This window comes from Achroia grisella, unplaced genomic scaffold (genome assembly GCF_030625045.1).
Source record: "Achroia grisella isolate CSIRO2021 unplaced genomic scaffold, CSIRO_AGI_Agris_v1 utg976, whole genome shotgun sequence".
Taxonomy (NCBI): domain Eukaryota; kingdom Metazoa; phylum Arthropoda; class Insecta; order Lepidoptera; family Pyralidae; genus Achroia; species Achroia grisella.
The window spans coordinates 2,298,581-2,312,559 of record NW_026713078.1 but is presented as its reverse complement, the minus strand read 5'-3'; the positions used below and the strand labels follow the sequence as shown (position 1 = coordinate 2,312,559).

General features: G+C 37.4%; 1 protein-coding gene across 1 annotated transcript in view; it reads left to right on the top strand.

The window, feature by feature from the left end:
- The window catches only part of LOC131854332 (basic proline-rich protein), a 42,380-nt gene extending 29,523 nt beyond the window's left edge, over window positions 1-12,857 (top strand). Inside the window, exon 2 of the mRNA XM_059205440.1 lies at window positions 9,727-12,857. Coding sequence (XP_059061423.1) covers window positions 9,727-12,615 — 2,889 coding nt within the window. The 3' untranslated portion in view covers window positions 12,616-12,857. The remainder of the gene's footprint in view (window positions 1-9,726) is intronic.
- Window positions 12,858-13,979: the final 1,122 nt, after the last annotated feature.

Genomic DNA, 13,979 nt, shown 5'->3' with positions numbered 1-13,979 from the left:
TCTTAGCGGTCGCGGGTTCGATTCCTCGCATGGTGCAAACATTTGTATTCATGAGTATAATTATTTGTATCAGTCTGGATGTTTTCTATGTATATTATGTATTTACGAAACAAAATGTAAGTATGTATTTCAGTTATCTAATATCCGTAACACAAGCTCTGCTTACCGTGGGACTCGATGGCTCTGTGTTAATTGTCCAGGGCTATTTATTTATTTATTTAATGTAAAAAAAACCGTATTATTTCTATTTTAAAAACAATATTATAATAACAATATTTTAATAACATTGTATTTTTCTTGTGAATAAATACAAATTACCCTGGATAATTTACACAATGCCAAGATATAGGTACAACTGATATAAATATTTAGATACCTACTTTTTATAAATGCATATATAAAACACCCAGACCGATACAGATAGTCATACCTACTCATTCTAATAAATGGTTTACATAATATTATAATACTGGCACTAGTTTATTAAATTACTTTGTAAAAAAGAAAATTTTAACCATAGTGTTATATGTAGATTATAGAGTACGTCTATATGATATGGGGTACAATATTCTATTTTAGATTCCGGTTCGCAACCATAATTGTAACAGCGTCAAAATATATAAAAAAAATAGAAGCTTACTATAAAATTGAAGAATTCGTTAATGACAATAATGTTTTTATAGAAAAACTTAAAATCCATAGCACTGACAATATGATTACACTAATAATGAGTGCGTAGCGATTTCTATGTTGATTATCGCATGCCTCTTACTTGTTATACTGTAATTATTATATAAAAAAAAACATCTATTCAAAAGAGCAATACACAAGTTTGTTGCTCATTCTTCTTGTGATGAAACTGCATTCCGAATGAGTGGTAGAATCAAAATAGGACTATTTAAAAGTGCTTGTAATGAGTTTATTTGAATAAAGATTATTTCTATTTCTATAAAAAATATGTACAATAATACTTTTTGGTATCAGCCAGATTCGATTCCACTACCTTAAAGGTTTATAAACCGGAGTACTAACCACTGATCTGTAACGCTCTCGACTCGCTTTATTACGGTCCATTTATTATTGAGTAGCATATTGGTGACCTTTCCTACTAATAAACAAATTAAACTCTTGACCCAACAGTACAGTTACGAAATTGTAACCTTGGATATATGAATCTTTGTCGACTGCCGGATTCTTGTTATTGAATTACACAACAGTATTATATGTAGTAACTATATCATTATTATATATAATATATGAAGCAAAAACTTTGTACCCATTTTTAGGGAAATTGCGTGGTCGGAGAAATATGAAATTTTATTTATTTATTTATTCTTTTGCACACAAAAATGTATACATGTCGGACTTAATACCTGATGGTATTCTCTACCAGTCAACAGTCGCGTTGATCAGAGATAATAAGGCGGTGCACTTTAATAATTAATTGAAAGAAAAAAAAACAAAAATTATAGCAAATAGACACAGAAAAATAATACATATGAAAATACTAAATTACCAATATAAAATATACAAGTTTATGGATTACATATAAATCTTATATATAAAATTCTCGTGTCACAGTTTTCGTTCCCATACTCCTCCGAAACGGCTTGACAGATTCTTATGAAATTTTGTGAGCGTATTGAGTAGGTCTGAGAATCGGCCAACATTTATTTTTCATCCTCCTAAATGTTAGGGGTAGTCCACCCCTTTTTTTATTTTATTTTACGACATAACAACGTTTGCCGGGACAGCTAGTAAAATATAAATTTAAACTACATATAATAAATATTCATATAATCTTATGGAGTTTATATAATCTCATATTCATATAATCTCATCATATAATCTGGATAGAAGTTTGGCTGAATACTATTAAAGAAATTTGGAATAATGTTCACGCAAGGACCTCTTCAAGGTAAATTTGGTTTGACATCTTCTGAGGTCAACAGGAAGTGCATTCCAAAGGTTAATAGCAGAAAAAAACTCCTAGACCACTAAAAACAATCATACTCATAAAATATACTTTTGAAAGTGCGAGGTACAAACAATTATACTCTTAAAATATAAACAATTGCGAGGAATCGAAGCCGCGGCCATCGGAAGTAAGACAGTTTGCTAAACCGCTAGTCCATAGAGGTCGACAAATATGTATAGTATGCAAATATTTAGCTCAGCCCTGAACTGAACATCCTACCTTATGATTCTAAATTGATATTCAAATAGTCCACGAATCACTTGAATGTCAAAAGTATTTGTTTATAGTAGTTGCAATTTTTTTTTGTAGCTTTATTTCTGCACTCTAGTTTTATAGCGCCAACTGTATTTGAATTATAAATAAATATAAAAATATAATTACGAGTTATATTATTTATATTTTTTAAGATTTATATATAAGATATATGCATTATTTATCTTTTCCTTGCCTGAGTTTCTTTCTAAACTTTGATTCAATTTGATTTACATACATTTACATACACCTGCATTACTATGACATTTTGTAAAAATTACATAATAAATTCATAGTAGCGCATGGTATAAAATTCCCAAAATAGTACATAAATATAACAAAACAATGCTTAATCGCTTCCACATGCTTGAAAAAGAACGAGCCAGCAATATCTAGCATCTTTTTCTGAAGACTACAACAGGACTAAACAATTAACTAGTAAAAATTTCGAATATCCATTCTTAAGTTTTGTTAAATTTCATATTTCTCAAACTCTGTGGTTTTTGCTGTTCCTTGAACGATGGACCAGTCAGAATAAGTCTTTGTAAATACAGATAAAGTGTTATCTAATTGCGACATTATTTAAATATACATAAAGTGCATACAATAGCTTAAACATTGGCGTCATCGTATCGATGTCAAGAATCTCTCAAGTCTGAAGCTCACTAATTGGAAACTCATGTTTTCTATGTTCGGCGTAATGGAAATCTATAATTATTTGTACTAATTCTTGAAATCTTGACATAAATGTAAAGCAGGCCTCTCTTCCCCACTGGGCACACTGGATACGTGCCCAGGGCCCCGCAATGAATGGGGCCCCCTAGTCTGTTCTAATCCCTACTCCATCACCAAACGATAATCGATAGCTACTCTCGCCTGAAAATCTGTCTTAACAAATGCTTACCGAGTATGTAAAGCACGCCCCTCTTCCCCACTGGGCACACTGGATACGTGCCCAGGGCCCCGCGATAAATAGGGCCCCCTAGTCTGTTCTAATCCCTACTCCATTACCAAACTACAACCGACAGCTACTCTACTCTCGACTGAAAATCAGTCTTAACAAATGCTTATGGTCAATTTATTCGTTTTTGTTATTTTTTTATTTTTTATAAATGTCTAGCAAGAACTTGATCACATAACGACTTATAAATTTTATTTGCCTGATTTGTTTTGAAGGTAGTGCATCCCCGTATACATGTCTAAAGAGTTATGTTCAATAATGACTTTGTCTATTCTAACAAGAGTGCTTTGTTACTGTGGTCCTAGGGGCCCCGTTATCCTAATCTGCCCAGGGCCTGTAATAAGTGACAGACGGCCTTGTTGTGAAGATATTACGTGTACAATCGGTATAAATAATAATGTTTAATAATTTAGTTTATGTAATGTACAATTGATCGGGAATATTCTTTTGAAATCAAACTAAAATATCTTCATTCGTATGGGTCTATTACAGGCTCTTATGATATGTCAAATCTACTTTACTCGCTGATCTGTAATAGGTAATAATCATCCGACTCCAGAAACAGGTTGACCAAGTACAGTCATCATTGCCTTGCTTTTATCCCATTATTTGGGGTCGGCGCAGTATGTCATTCTCTTCCACTGCTCTCTATCGGTCTTCATATCTGAGCATACTCTTCTTTTATTCGTATCATCTTTCACACAATCCATCCATCTTTTCTTAGGGCGTCCCCTACCTTTACATCCATCCAGGTTGGCCAAGTACAGTGTCCAATAGAGTACAGTGTATAATTAACTTTATAGTATTTGTATGTTTAAATATAAACACAATATATATACACATATTTTTTAATATTGTCTTTTATTTGTTGGTTGGGTGGTTTTATATTTTAATGGTAAACGCTATGTTAGTTACATACATATTAATAATAATCTTTATGAAATAAAATGGATGAGTTCCGAGAATATATTGGTTTAAAAATATTGTCAAATATCTTGAATAAATGTTACTTCATTGGTGGGAAAAAACCAAAACCTGTTTTAGCTTTTAAAGTATTAGCTTCTGTTAATTGGCAGTTATATAATTTTATAATGACGACCTTATTTTGATTGGTTATAATTCAGTTTTTTAAGAAGAAGACTCCAATTTAAATGCCATCCATCAAGGTCAGGGCAGAGTATTTTAGGATTACATTTCTAGATCAAAAGTGCTAATTTATTACAGTTCCGTTAATATTATGAATTAATTAATTATTATATTTATCAATCAGTTCATTCTCTAATTTTAATCGAATTCCGTAAGAAGAAGGTGCTTTTTGTTTATATGTATCGGCTAGTTGTCACATTATAAAACGAAATATGATTTTTCTTTCATAAATTAACTAGTACTGTAATAGTATATAAATTATATTAAAATCAAAGATATCAATTTCCTGTTAAAATACATTATTTTTCAGTTTAATCATAAAAAGGTAACAAAAAGCATTACCCGAAATTAAAATACCGTCCGCATGATCTGGATGAACGGCGGTTCTGCACCTCGTTTTAGCAGTAACTTTTTGCCACGCAAAATTTTGTATAACGCATTGTGGCTTCCAGCTATGTTATTTCCAAACTGATACGATATTGTAACCTTTAGAAAAACAACTATTCCTTCTTAAAAGGCCGGCAACTTTGCAATTGCTCTGGTGTTGCGGGTGCTTATGGGCGATGGCAGTTGCCATTAGGTGAGCCGCAAGCTTGCTTGTTCCCTATGCTAAAGTCAACAGGGGATCCAGAGGTGGATCATGAGGGTCATGACCCCCCCCCCCCTCTCTGAGCTGGTTCCAGGACTTAGGTAGACCACTAATTGAACATAATGATTTTATTTATATATTTTGTCACCATACATATTTTATGTAACTACATACCTTCAATATTTAATTAATTTAATATAATATAATAACTTTGTACATTATTAAAATACCTACTTTTTACTTGTATCTATTGTTATCAAAATTAAATTATAAGTTTATTGACTTGACCACGACTATGTGACCCCCTTCTGGCGCCAAACCTGGATCCGCCCTTGTCTAAAATAAAATAAAATACAGACAGATGAACTTTTACATTTGTAATATTAGTATGGACTAGCATGTACATATACATAATAATTGCTAACAGTATTGCAACGTTTCAGTGTCGTAAATAGAGGATTACGTATTGTAACGAATCGGTTTACTTGGTTTCATTACAGCAATTGTTAAATTTATTCCGCTGTTCAGATCACAATAAATACAGTTTTGCGAGCACTTTTGTCGAACTTATTTGGAAATTTACGATTGGAATTTAGGAAATAGGTCATATTTTTACGAAAATATGTATGCATTTATAATCTGTTACGCTGAGCACAACGACAAATACATTACATTATATTATAACATACTAGCTATGACTGCGGTTGCCCGCATTCTGAAGTATAAGTTATATTACTGTAAAGTTTCATCAAAATTCGTTCAGTACTTTTTGCGTGAAAGAGTAACAAACATCTATCCATACTCACAAACTTTCATGTTTATAATATTATTGATAATAAGATTATAGTATATTATATTTAATTTAATATATGAAATATCATGTCAGAGTGTTTGTCATTGAAGTTCTGTGAAATGGAATCTCTTATTTTTTATTTATTTTTGGTGTATGTATGAAAATAATTCTAGTCTAAGTTTTTTATACATTGTTGGCAGACAAGCATACAGAGAACTCCCCATGCAGGAATTTTCTTTACTGCAAAAATGTTACATCGCAAAATAACCTTTGCTTTGTATATTATAACTTGTAATATATTTCAAAGCTACCAAGATCAACAAGAAAATATGAAATCAAAACACACAAATTCAATTTAAATCAATAATAAAACAAAATATAATAGATGCAGTTAAAAACACAATATATGTAGCCGACCAGGTCAAATGTGAGTATTTAATTAATCTGCGATGCGACACACGGCTGGCGCGCATGTAATTTATATGCGAGAACAGTGCGCACGCGCAAACGAATATTCTATTTACTCCATTGTACTGCCTACGCGCACCCACACATCGCCAATAAATATGCCATAATTACATGTGTAAGGAATTTGCCTTTTGTGTAATTTGTATACTAAATTTATAATGCAAATTTAACATCGCCAGATGAAGGATAACATTTGTTTATTAACTGTTTTTTTGACGCGGTAATTATTTATACATTTTATTGTATTATATAATTTGGAAAAATCAGATCTTACCACGTTTTATTCATTTTTATTGAGTTCCCGATATTTCGGCTGTGCATCGCCATGATCACAGGCAAACTGAATCCCTCGGATCGATCCCCCCTCCAATTCAAACGGGGTTCGAACGACGGCCTGAGCCGACGTTCGAATCCCTAGCGGTGCCCTCAGACTAAAGTCATATGGGTCAGACGGGAGTTGGCCTTTAGCCGTTGTATAAGTCCTTCCGCGGGTTTGAAGTGCCATCTGCACTCGCCCCCTATCATCCAGTGAAGCTGTAAAGGCCAGCCGCAGCCAACAGCATTAGAATAGTTCGAAAAAGAAAATTGAAGAGCAGCGGGTAGATGGTAAATAAAATTATGGACAGATATTTGTCTATCACGATCTTTATAATATTAGTTCAGATATAGAGAGGTGCATCTGTTTACCACTATATGTATATTACACTTGAATGAACTGCCTGCCGAGGTTTTCTCACGAGACTACAGCATGGGATTTTCATGTGAGAAGAGTATATTAAGATTTCTTAAGGATCGGCAACGCGCACCTGTCACCCCTGGTGTTTTAGGCATCCATAAGCTATGGTAACCATTTACCATCAGTTTGACCCCATAATAGTATAAATATATATATTGTTAGGGAAACTACGCTCTGATACCAAAATGTTAGGGAAAATACTATGTATATATATATAGGGAAAAATATGTGGAAGCGTCAGTCACGTACCTGTATGGTTCTGCGGATTTCTTGGGCTTCAGGGTCTCGAAGATATCTTCGCTAGCTTTCCAGTTTTACAGTAGGTTTCACAGTAGGTTTAACACAGTTCTAATTTATTTTAATTCACAACACAATGCGCGCGAGCGTCAAGGCCGCTGTACAATCCGTTTGTTACTAGTTAGGGAGGGGAAGGGAACGCGCGGGAACAGAAAACTAACGGACTCTAATATAATATAATATCTGTGCTTACGATGATACAGGGTAGATTTTGAACACATATATATATATATATTCTTGGCTGCAGTATGCTAGTACATAGCCATTCTATTTTTCAAGCCTGTTAAATAATAATAAAATACAAATCATAATTAGTATCTATATGCTAACACATTAAAACAGATGCACCTTGAGTATACGGTACATATAGCTGGAATGCCTTGAGCTTCTTCGAAATATTACTTGCAAATATATAGCCTATTATCCAATACAATATATTTAATTTGTCAATTCAGAAGGCCAGTTAAAATACAAATAAATGATTTACTGTTCCGTCTGTCGATTGCTACTGAGAACCGCGATGGTCAAGCGGTCACGCTGTCTTACTGTACAGTAGTTACGGGTTCGCTTTTAAATACAATACGTGTAATTGATCATCATATTTTTTTATATCAAAATAAAGTTATGAAAATATGTTTATGAATGATCTAGTACCTATAGTATAAGCTATGTTTAGTTTAGGATATGGTTCTGTGTGAGTTGTCTATGGTTTTTTATTCTTATTTATCTACAATTATGAAGAGTTTATTAGTATTATAACTCATGATATGTAGTAGAAATGTTAATTTATAGTTTGGGGTTAAGAACTTTTATTTACGTATTATGAATAAAAAATATTTTCCTTTAACTGAAAAGGGAAATCCGGTAACGAATTCGAACGGTCGAAACCACGGTAAACAACTACAATCAATCTTAAACTCTTTCTAAATTACCAAGTTTCTACTTTTGTGTGTATGCGAAGTAAACATGGTTTATAATTATTCTTCGAATAAAATTGTACGCCTGAAATATTTATCTATTAACTTAAAGCAGTCGCAATGTAATATTGCTCATACTTTTTGAAACGGCGCTACATTTTTATTCGATACATGAACAAGTGTAACAAAATAAATATGACTTATGATTTTATCATTACAGTCTTAACGAAATCAATAATCACTCATATTGATAATAATTATAGCCATTATAATTTTATTGTGGAACATTCTTATTAAAAAAATCTCTCAGATAACTCCAGAGAAAAAGTTTGCCATAACAGCTATGTATATACATATTTTAACTACATAACAACAAAATTACAAACTAGCTACATATGTATTATGAGCGAGTAATATCTATTTTGTACGTGAACAACGACGCGGGATATAGCTAGTTAATACAGTAATGAGTTCGGGAGGTCATATCTTGTTGGCAAACTATAGTATTGACCTAAATATAAAATCAGCTTGTCACGACAAAAACCAAATGCCTTCTGCTAAGTAGACATTGGTTTTTGTTAACATTATTTAATCTTGTTAACGTTATTTACTTACACTTCGCTATTGTAAACTAAATATGTTTTAATTTTTTATAACGATAACTATTGAGCATTTAAGTAAATATTTAAGGATTTTAAAAAGTATATATTGTTTTCTCAAGCATGTTTGATCCGGCCTAAAAGTTTTGACCTCCCTACACCAGAAGAAAACTGACTTGCCCTCCTTCCGAAGGGTCAGAAACTGAATACGCCCATTTATACTCGTACTAATACATATTATTACTGACTGGCCATGCTTGCGGTTTGACTGGCTTGAAATTTATAGCCTACTACCTGTGCCCCGCGGTTTCACCCGGGTTAAATTTCAATAAAAATTATAGCCTATTTGTTATTCTCATGCATAAGCTATAGCTTCTATTCTTTACCCTTAGTAAGGGTTTTTGGGGGCCCTAAACAAATTTTTATACGGGGCCCCGCCGAGACACGCTACGCTTCCACTTGAGAACAACTGCTACATGGTCGATAATATGTTGTATTGTAGGTGATGTTAACAAATTCAAATTTAATTTCAAACATAAGTATTTCATAGTACCTAACGTTATGTCAAGGACTATATTTCGCAATACTAACATGTTTGTATCATTAGAATATATTGTTGACCCTAAGGGTCACTGCATGTTATTAATTAAAGTAATAGATACAATCTGTAAAGTTTTATTAAAATCTATTTAGTATTTTTTGTGTGAAAGAGTTACAACCATCCATGCATCCATGTACACACAAACTGCCCCGTTTAGAATATTATTAAGATAAGATTTATGTATGTTATATTATATTTGACATTTGTATTTAAAATAACTAATAATGGTTTCAGCTTTTAAAAAAAGTCTCCTATATATGGGACTAATCTTAGCGACATTAACTCTCATAGAAAACGTTACCACGGTAAAATCAAAGTGTTGCAGCAACAACGTTTTAATGTCTCCCAAATACATTTTTAATTAACAGATGGTATTTCTTTTCTTGCAGAGGCTGTCACTGCATCTGGCAGTGGTGCTTCTGGCGGTATACCATACCTGCCAGGCTGACCGCGCCGTTAGAGCCATACCTAGCTTCTCCAATCAGAACTATGCTGTGCTAGGTGCGCCAATAAATGCTGATTTAAACGAAGATGGATACTTTTATCCGAAACCGAAAATTCCCTTCCCGCCTCCGCCGCCGCCGCCGCCGCCGACTCTACCTCCTCGACCGCCACCACCACCACCCACTAGACCTCCACCACCTCCGCCATCAACTGGGTACATTTACGAAGCCCCCACAAGGAGACCCCCGCCGCCACCAACGCTAGCGCCAAAAACGAACGGTTATGTGTATGAAACGCCACGTATCCCGTTCCCACCGCAGACGAGAGCGCCTCCACCACCACCGCCGCCACCGACGCTGCCACCTCCGACCAGACCACCTCCGCCCAGACCACCACCAACCAGACCACCACCACCACTTACAACAAGGGCACCTACTTATACCACTATATTGAACACTTACCGAACTACTGGCTACAATTATCCTACACCTGAAGTGCGATTGACATACCCGACACCAAGACCAGTAACGTCCACAACTTTACTGCCAACTTATAGGACAACAAGACCTACACCACGTCCAACCCAACCAACATTCAGGACCCCTGGTTATTCGTACACTACACCTCGAGTACCATTTACGTATCCGTCACCAACTACACCAAGGCCAATAACGTCAACTACTTTACTACCAACATACAGAACTACGAGACCAACGCCAAGGACCCAACCAACTCCACCACCAACATTGAGAACAACTGGTTACACTTACACAACACCACGAGTGCCACTATCAACTGGTTATACTTATACCACTCCTAGAATACCATTTACTTATCCAACATCGACAACAATACGACCAGTATATAGAACCACAACAACAACACCAAGACCCACACAACCTCCTACTAGACCACCTACCTATAGAACTACTGCTTACACTTACACAACACCCCGAGTGCCATTTACTACTGGTTATACTTATCCTACGCCTCGAGTGACATTTACATACCCTACAAGTACCACTACAAGGCGACCCCCACCGCCACCACCCCCACGTACTCCACCACCACCCCCGCGTACACCTCCGACCTACTTACCTCCACCACCACCGACTCCACCTCCAACTAGACGACCACCACCACCACCTCCCCCACCACCCCCACGTACTCCACCACCACCCCCGCGTACACCTCCGACCTACTTGCCTCCACCACCGCCGACGCCACCTCCAACTAGACGACCACCACCACCACCGCCCCCACCACCCCCACGTACTCCACCACCACCCCCGCGTACACCTCCGACCTACTTGCCTCCACCACCACCAACTCCACCTCCAACTAGACGACCACCACCGCCACCACCCCCACCACCGCCACGTACTCCACCACCACCCCCACGTACCCCTCCGACCTACTTACCTCCGCCACCACCGACTCCACCTCCAACTAGACGACCACCGCCTCCACCACCTCCACCACCACCACGTACACCAGCAACTTACTTACCTCCACCACCACCGACTCCACCTCCAACAAGGCGACCACCACCACCACCACCTCCACGTACCCCACCACCACCTCCACGTACTCCACCCACTTACTTACCTCCACCACCACCAACTCCACCTCCAACTAGGAGACCACCGCCGCCACCACCCCCACGTACTCCACCACCACCCCCACGTACACCACCAACCTACTTACCTCCGCCACCACCGACACCACCTCCAACTAGGAGACCACCGCCGCCACCGCCACCACCACCACCACGCACACCTCCAACCTACTTACCACCGCCACCACCAACACGACCCCCTACAAGGCCGCCACCTCCTCCACCACCCCCACCACCGCGAACACCAGCAACATATTTACCGCCACCGCCGCCAACTAGACCACCCACCAGACCACCGCCACCACCGCCACCCCCGCCCCCAAGAACACCAGCCACGTATTTGCCACCCCCACCTCCAACTAGACCTCCAACCAGGCCACCACCACCGCCAACGCGACCACCGACCAGACCACCGCCACCACCGCCTCCACCGCCGCCACGTACACCTGCAACATATTTACCACCACCGCCACCAACGCGGCCGCCTACAAGACCACCTCCGCCACCTCCACCGCCACCACGTACACCTCCTACTTACTTACCACCACCGCCACCAACTAGACCACCAACCAGGCCACCACCACCGCCGCCTCCCCCGCCGCCACGTACACCACCCCCACCACCAAGAACACCACCACCGCCTCCACGAACCCCGCCACCACCACCACGAACAAACCCAACGTACAGCACAATTTTACCCGTGACTAGAACAACCGGATACAACTACCCGCCTCCCAGTATACCGTTCACTTTACCAACAACCAGGAGTCCACCACCAGTATACATTCCCCCTAGAACAACACCACCACCAGTATACATTCCTCGTACCACCAGACCGCCACCAGTCTACATTCCCCCTAGCACCAGACCACCACCAGTATACATCCCTCCTTCCACGACTAGAGCCCCACCTACCTATTCCACCATCTTACCAGCAACCAGAACAACAGGCTACAACTACCCCCAACCTAGTATACCGTTTTCACTGCCAACAACAAGGAGAACACCCCCTCCTACGAGACCTCCGCCAGTATACATCCCCCCTAGCACTACACCACCACCGGTATACATTCCTAGAACAACCAGGCCACCTCCAGTATACATTCCACCTTCCACAATCAAGCTACCAGTATACCAACCCCCTACGACTCGACCGCCTTTCGTAGCCGACCAAGGTTATTTCTACGATCGTCCTCAAGTACCATTCGTGTATTAAATTAGTTTAAATTTTAAGTACAAGTCTTTAAGTTGCCATAAATGTGATACCAAACTATGTACTTATTAAGTACAGGAGTAGCAGTCCTTATTATTAAATTTTGTTTCATTAAGTTTAACGAATTGTAATATATTTATGTACGTAAGTATATATTGTTATATAAATATGTGTTGCCATTGTTACCGCGATTTTTATTATATATTAATTATATATATTATGTTAAATTGTGAAAATACTCAAAACGAGACTAGAAGTCGACACTGCCTTAACTAATATTATGTTTAGATTGTAAAATATTTTTTACAAATAAAAATATTTAAATGTGAATACAATGTTTTATTTTTATTTCCATACTACACCGCTTCAGTAACAGAAAATAAATATTCAAAAGATTTTTAGAAATGCTGAAAGCATTATAAAGTAATTTATATTTGTCTGTGTTTATCCAATAATGTAAAAAAACTATAGAGAAATTAATTAAATCATATATTTTACACTTAAAAACGTTAGCGATATTATGAATGGACTGTCTGCGTGATATAAATCAAACAATGGATAGAAAATGGTAAATACTTATAATGAAAATAACAACAGAAGCAAGGCAAAAGTGACAATAAAAATTATAATAATTAAATCATATATTTTACACTTAAAAACGTTAGTAATAATAATAATAATAATAATAATCTCAGGACAATTCACACAGCGCCATCTAGACCCAAGTTAAGCTAGCTAAAGCTTGTGTTATGGGTACTAGATAACTGATACAAATACATAGATATATATTTTTTTTTAATACATACATATTGTACATAGAAAACACCCAGACCGATACAAACAATCATACTCATGAATACAAATGTTTGTGCCGTGCGAGGAATCGAACCCGCGACCATCAGTCGTAAAGCGGTGTGCTAGACCACTAGACCACCGAGGTCGTCAAAGTCGTCGTTAGTGATAATATGAATGGACTGTCTGCGTGATATAAATCAAACTATGGATAGAAAATGGTAAATACTTATAATGATAACAACACAACAACAGAAGCAAGGCAAAAAACATGACAATTCTATAAAGTAAAGAAAATACATTTAAAATTGGTGCAAAAATAAATATATCAAAACGTGCCGCATTGCACGAGGGTCAACAGTCCATTCACATTACTAACAATCCGCGTTCTCACCGACATGTAGCAGTTAGCATGACTCCTTCAACTAGTAGAGAAACTACAACATGTAGAGAAACTACAGCATTGGTATTTTCAAGTATATTAAGATAAGACCCTTAAGGTCGGCAACGGGCACGTAATTTCTCAGGGGTTTCAGGCGTCCAGAGGCTACGGTAATCATTTACAATAAAATGGA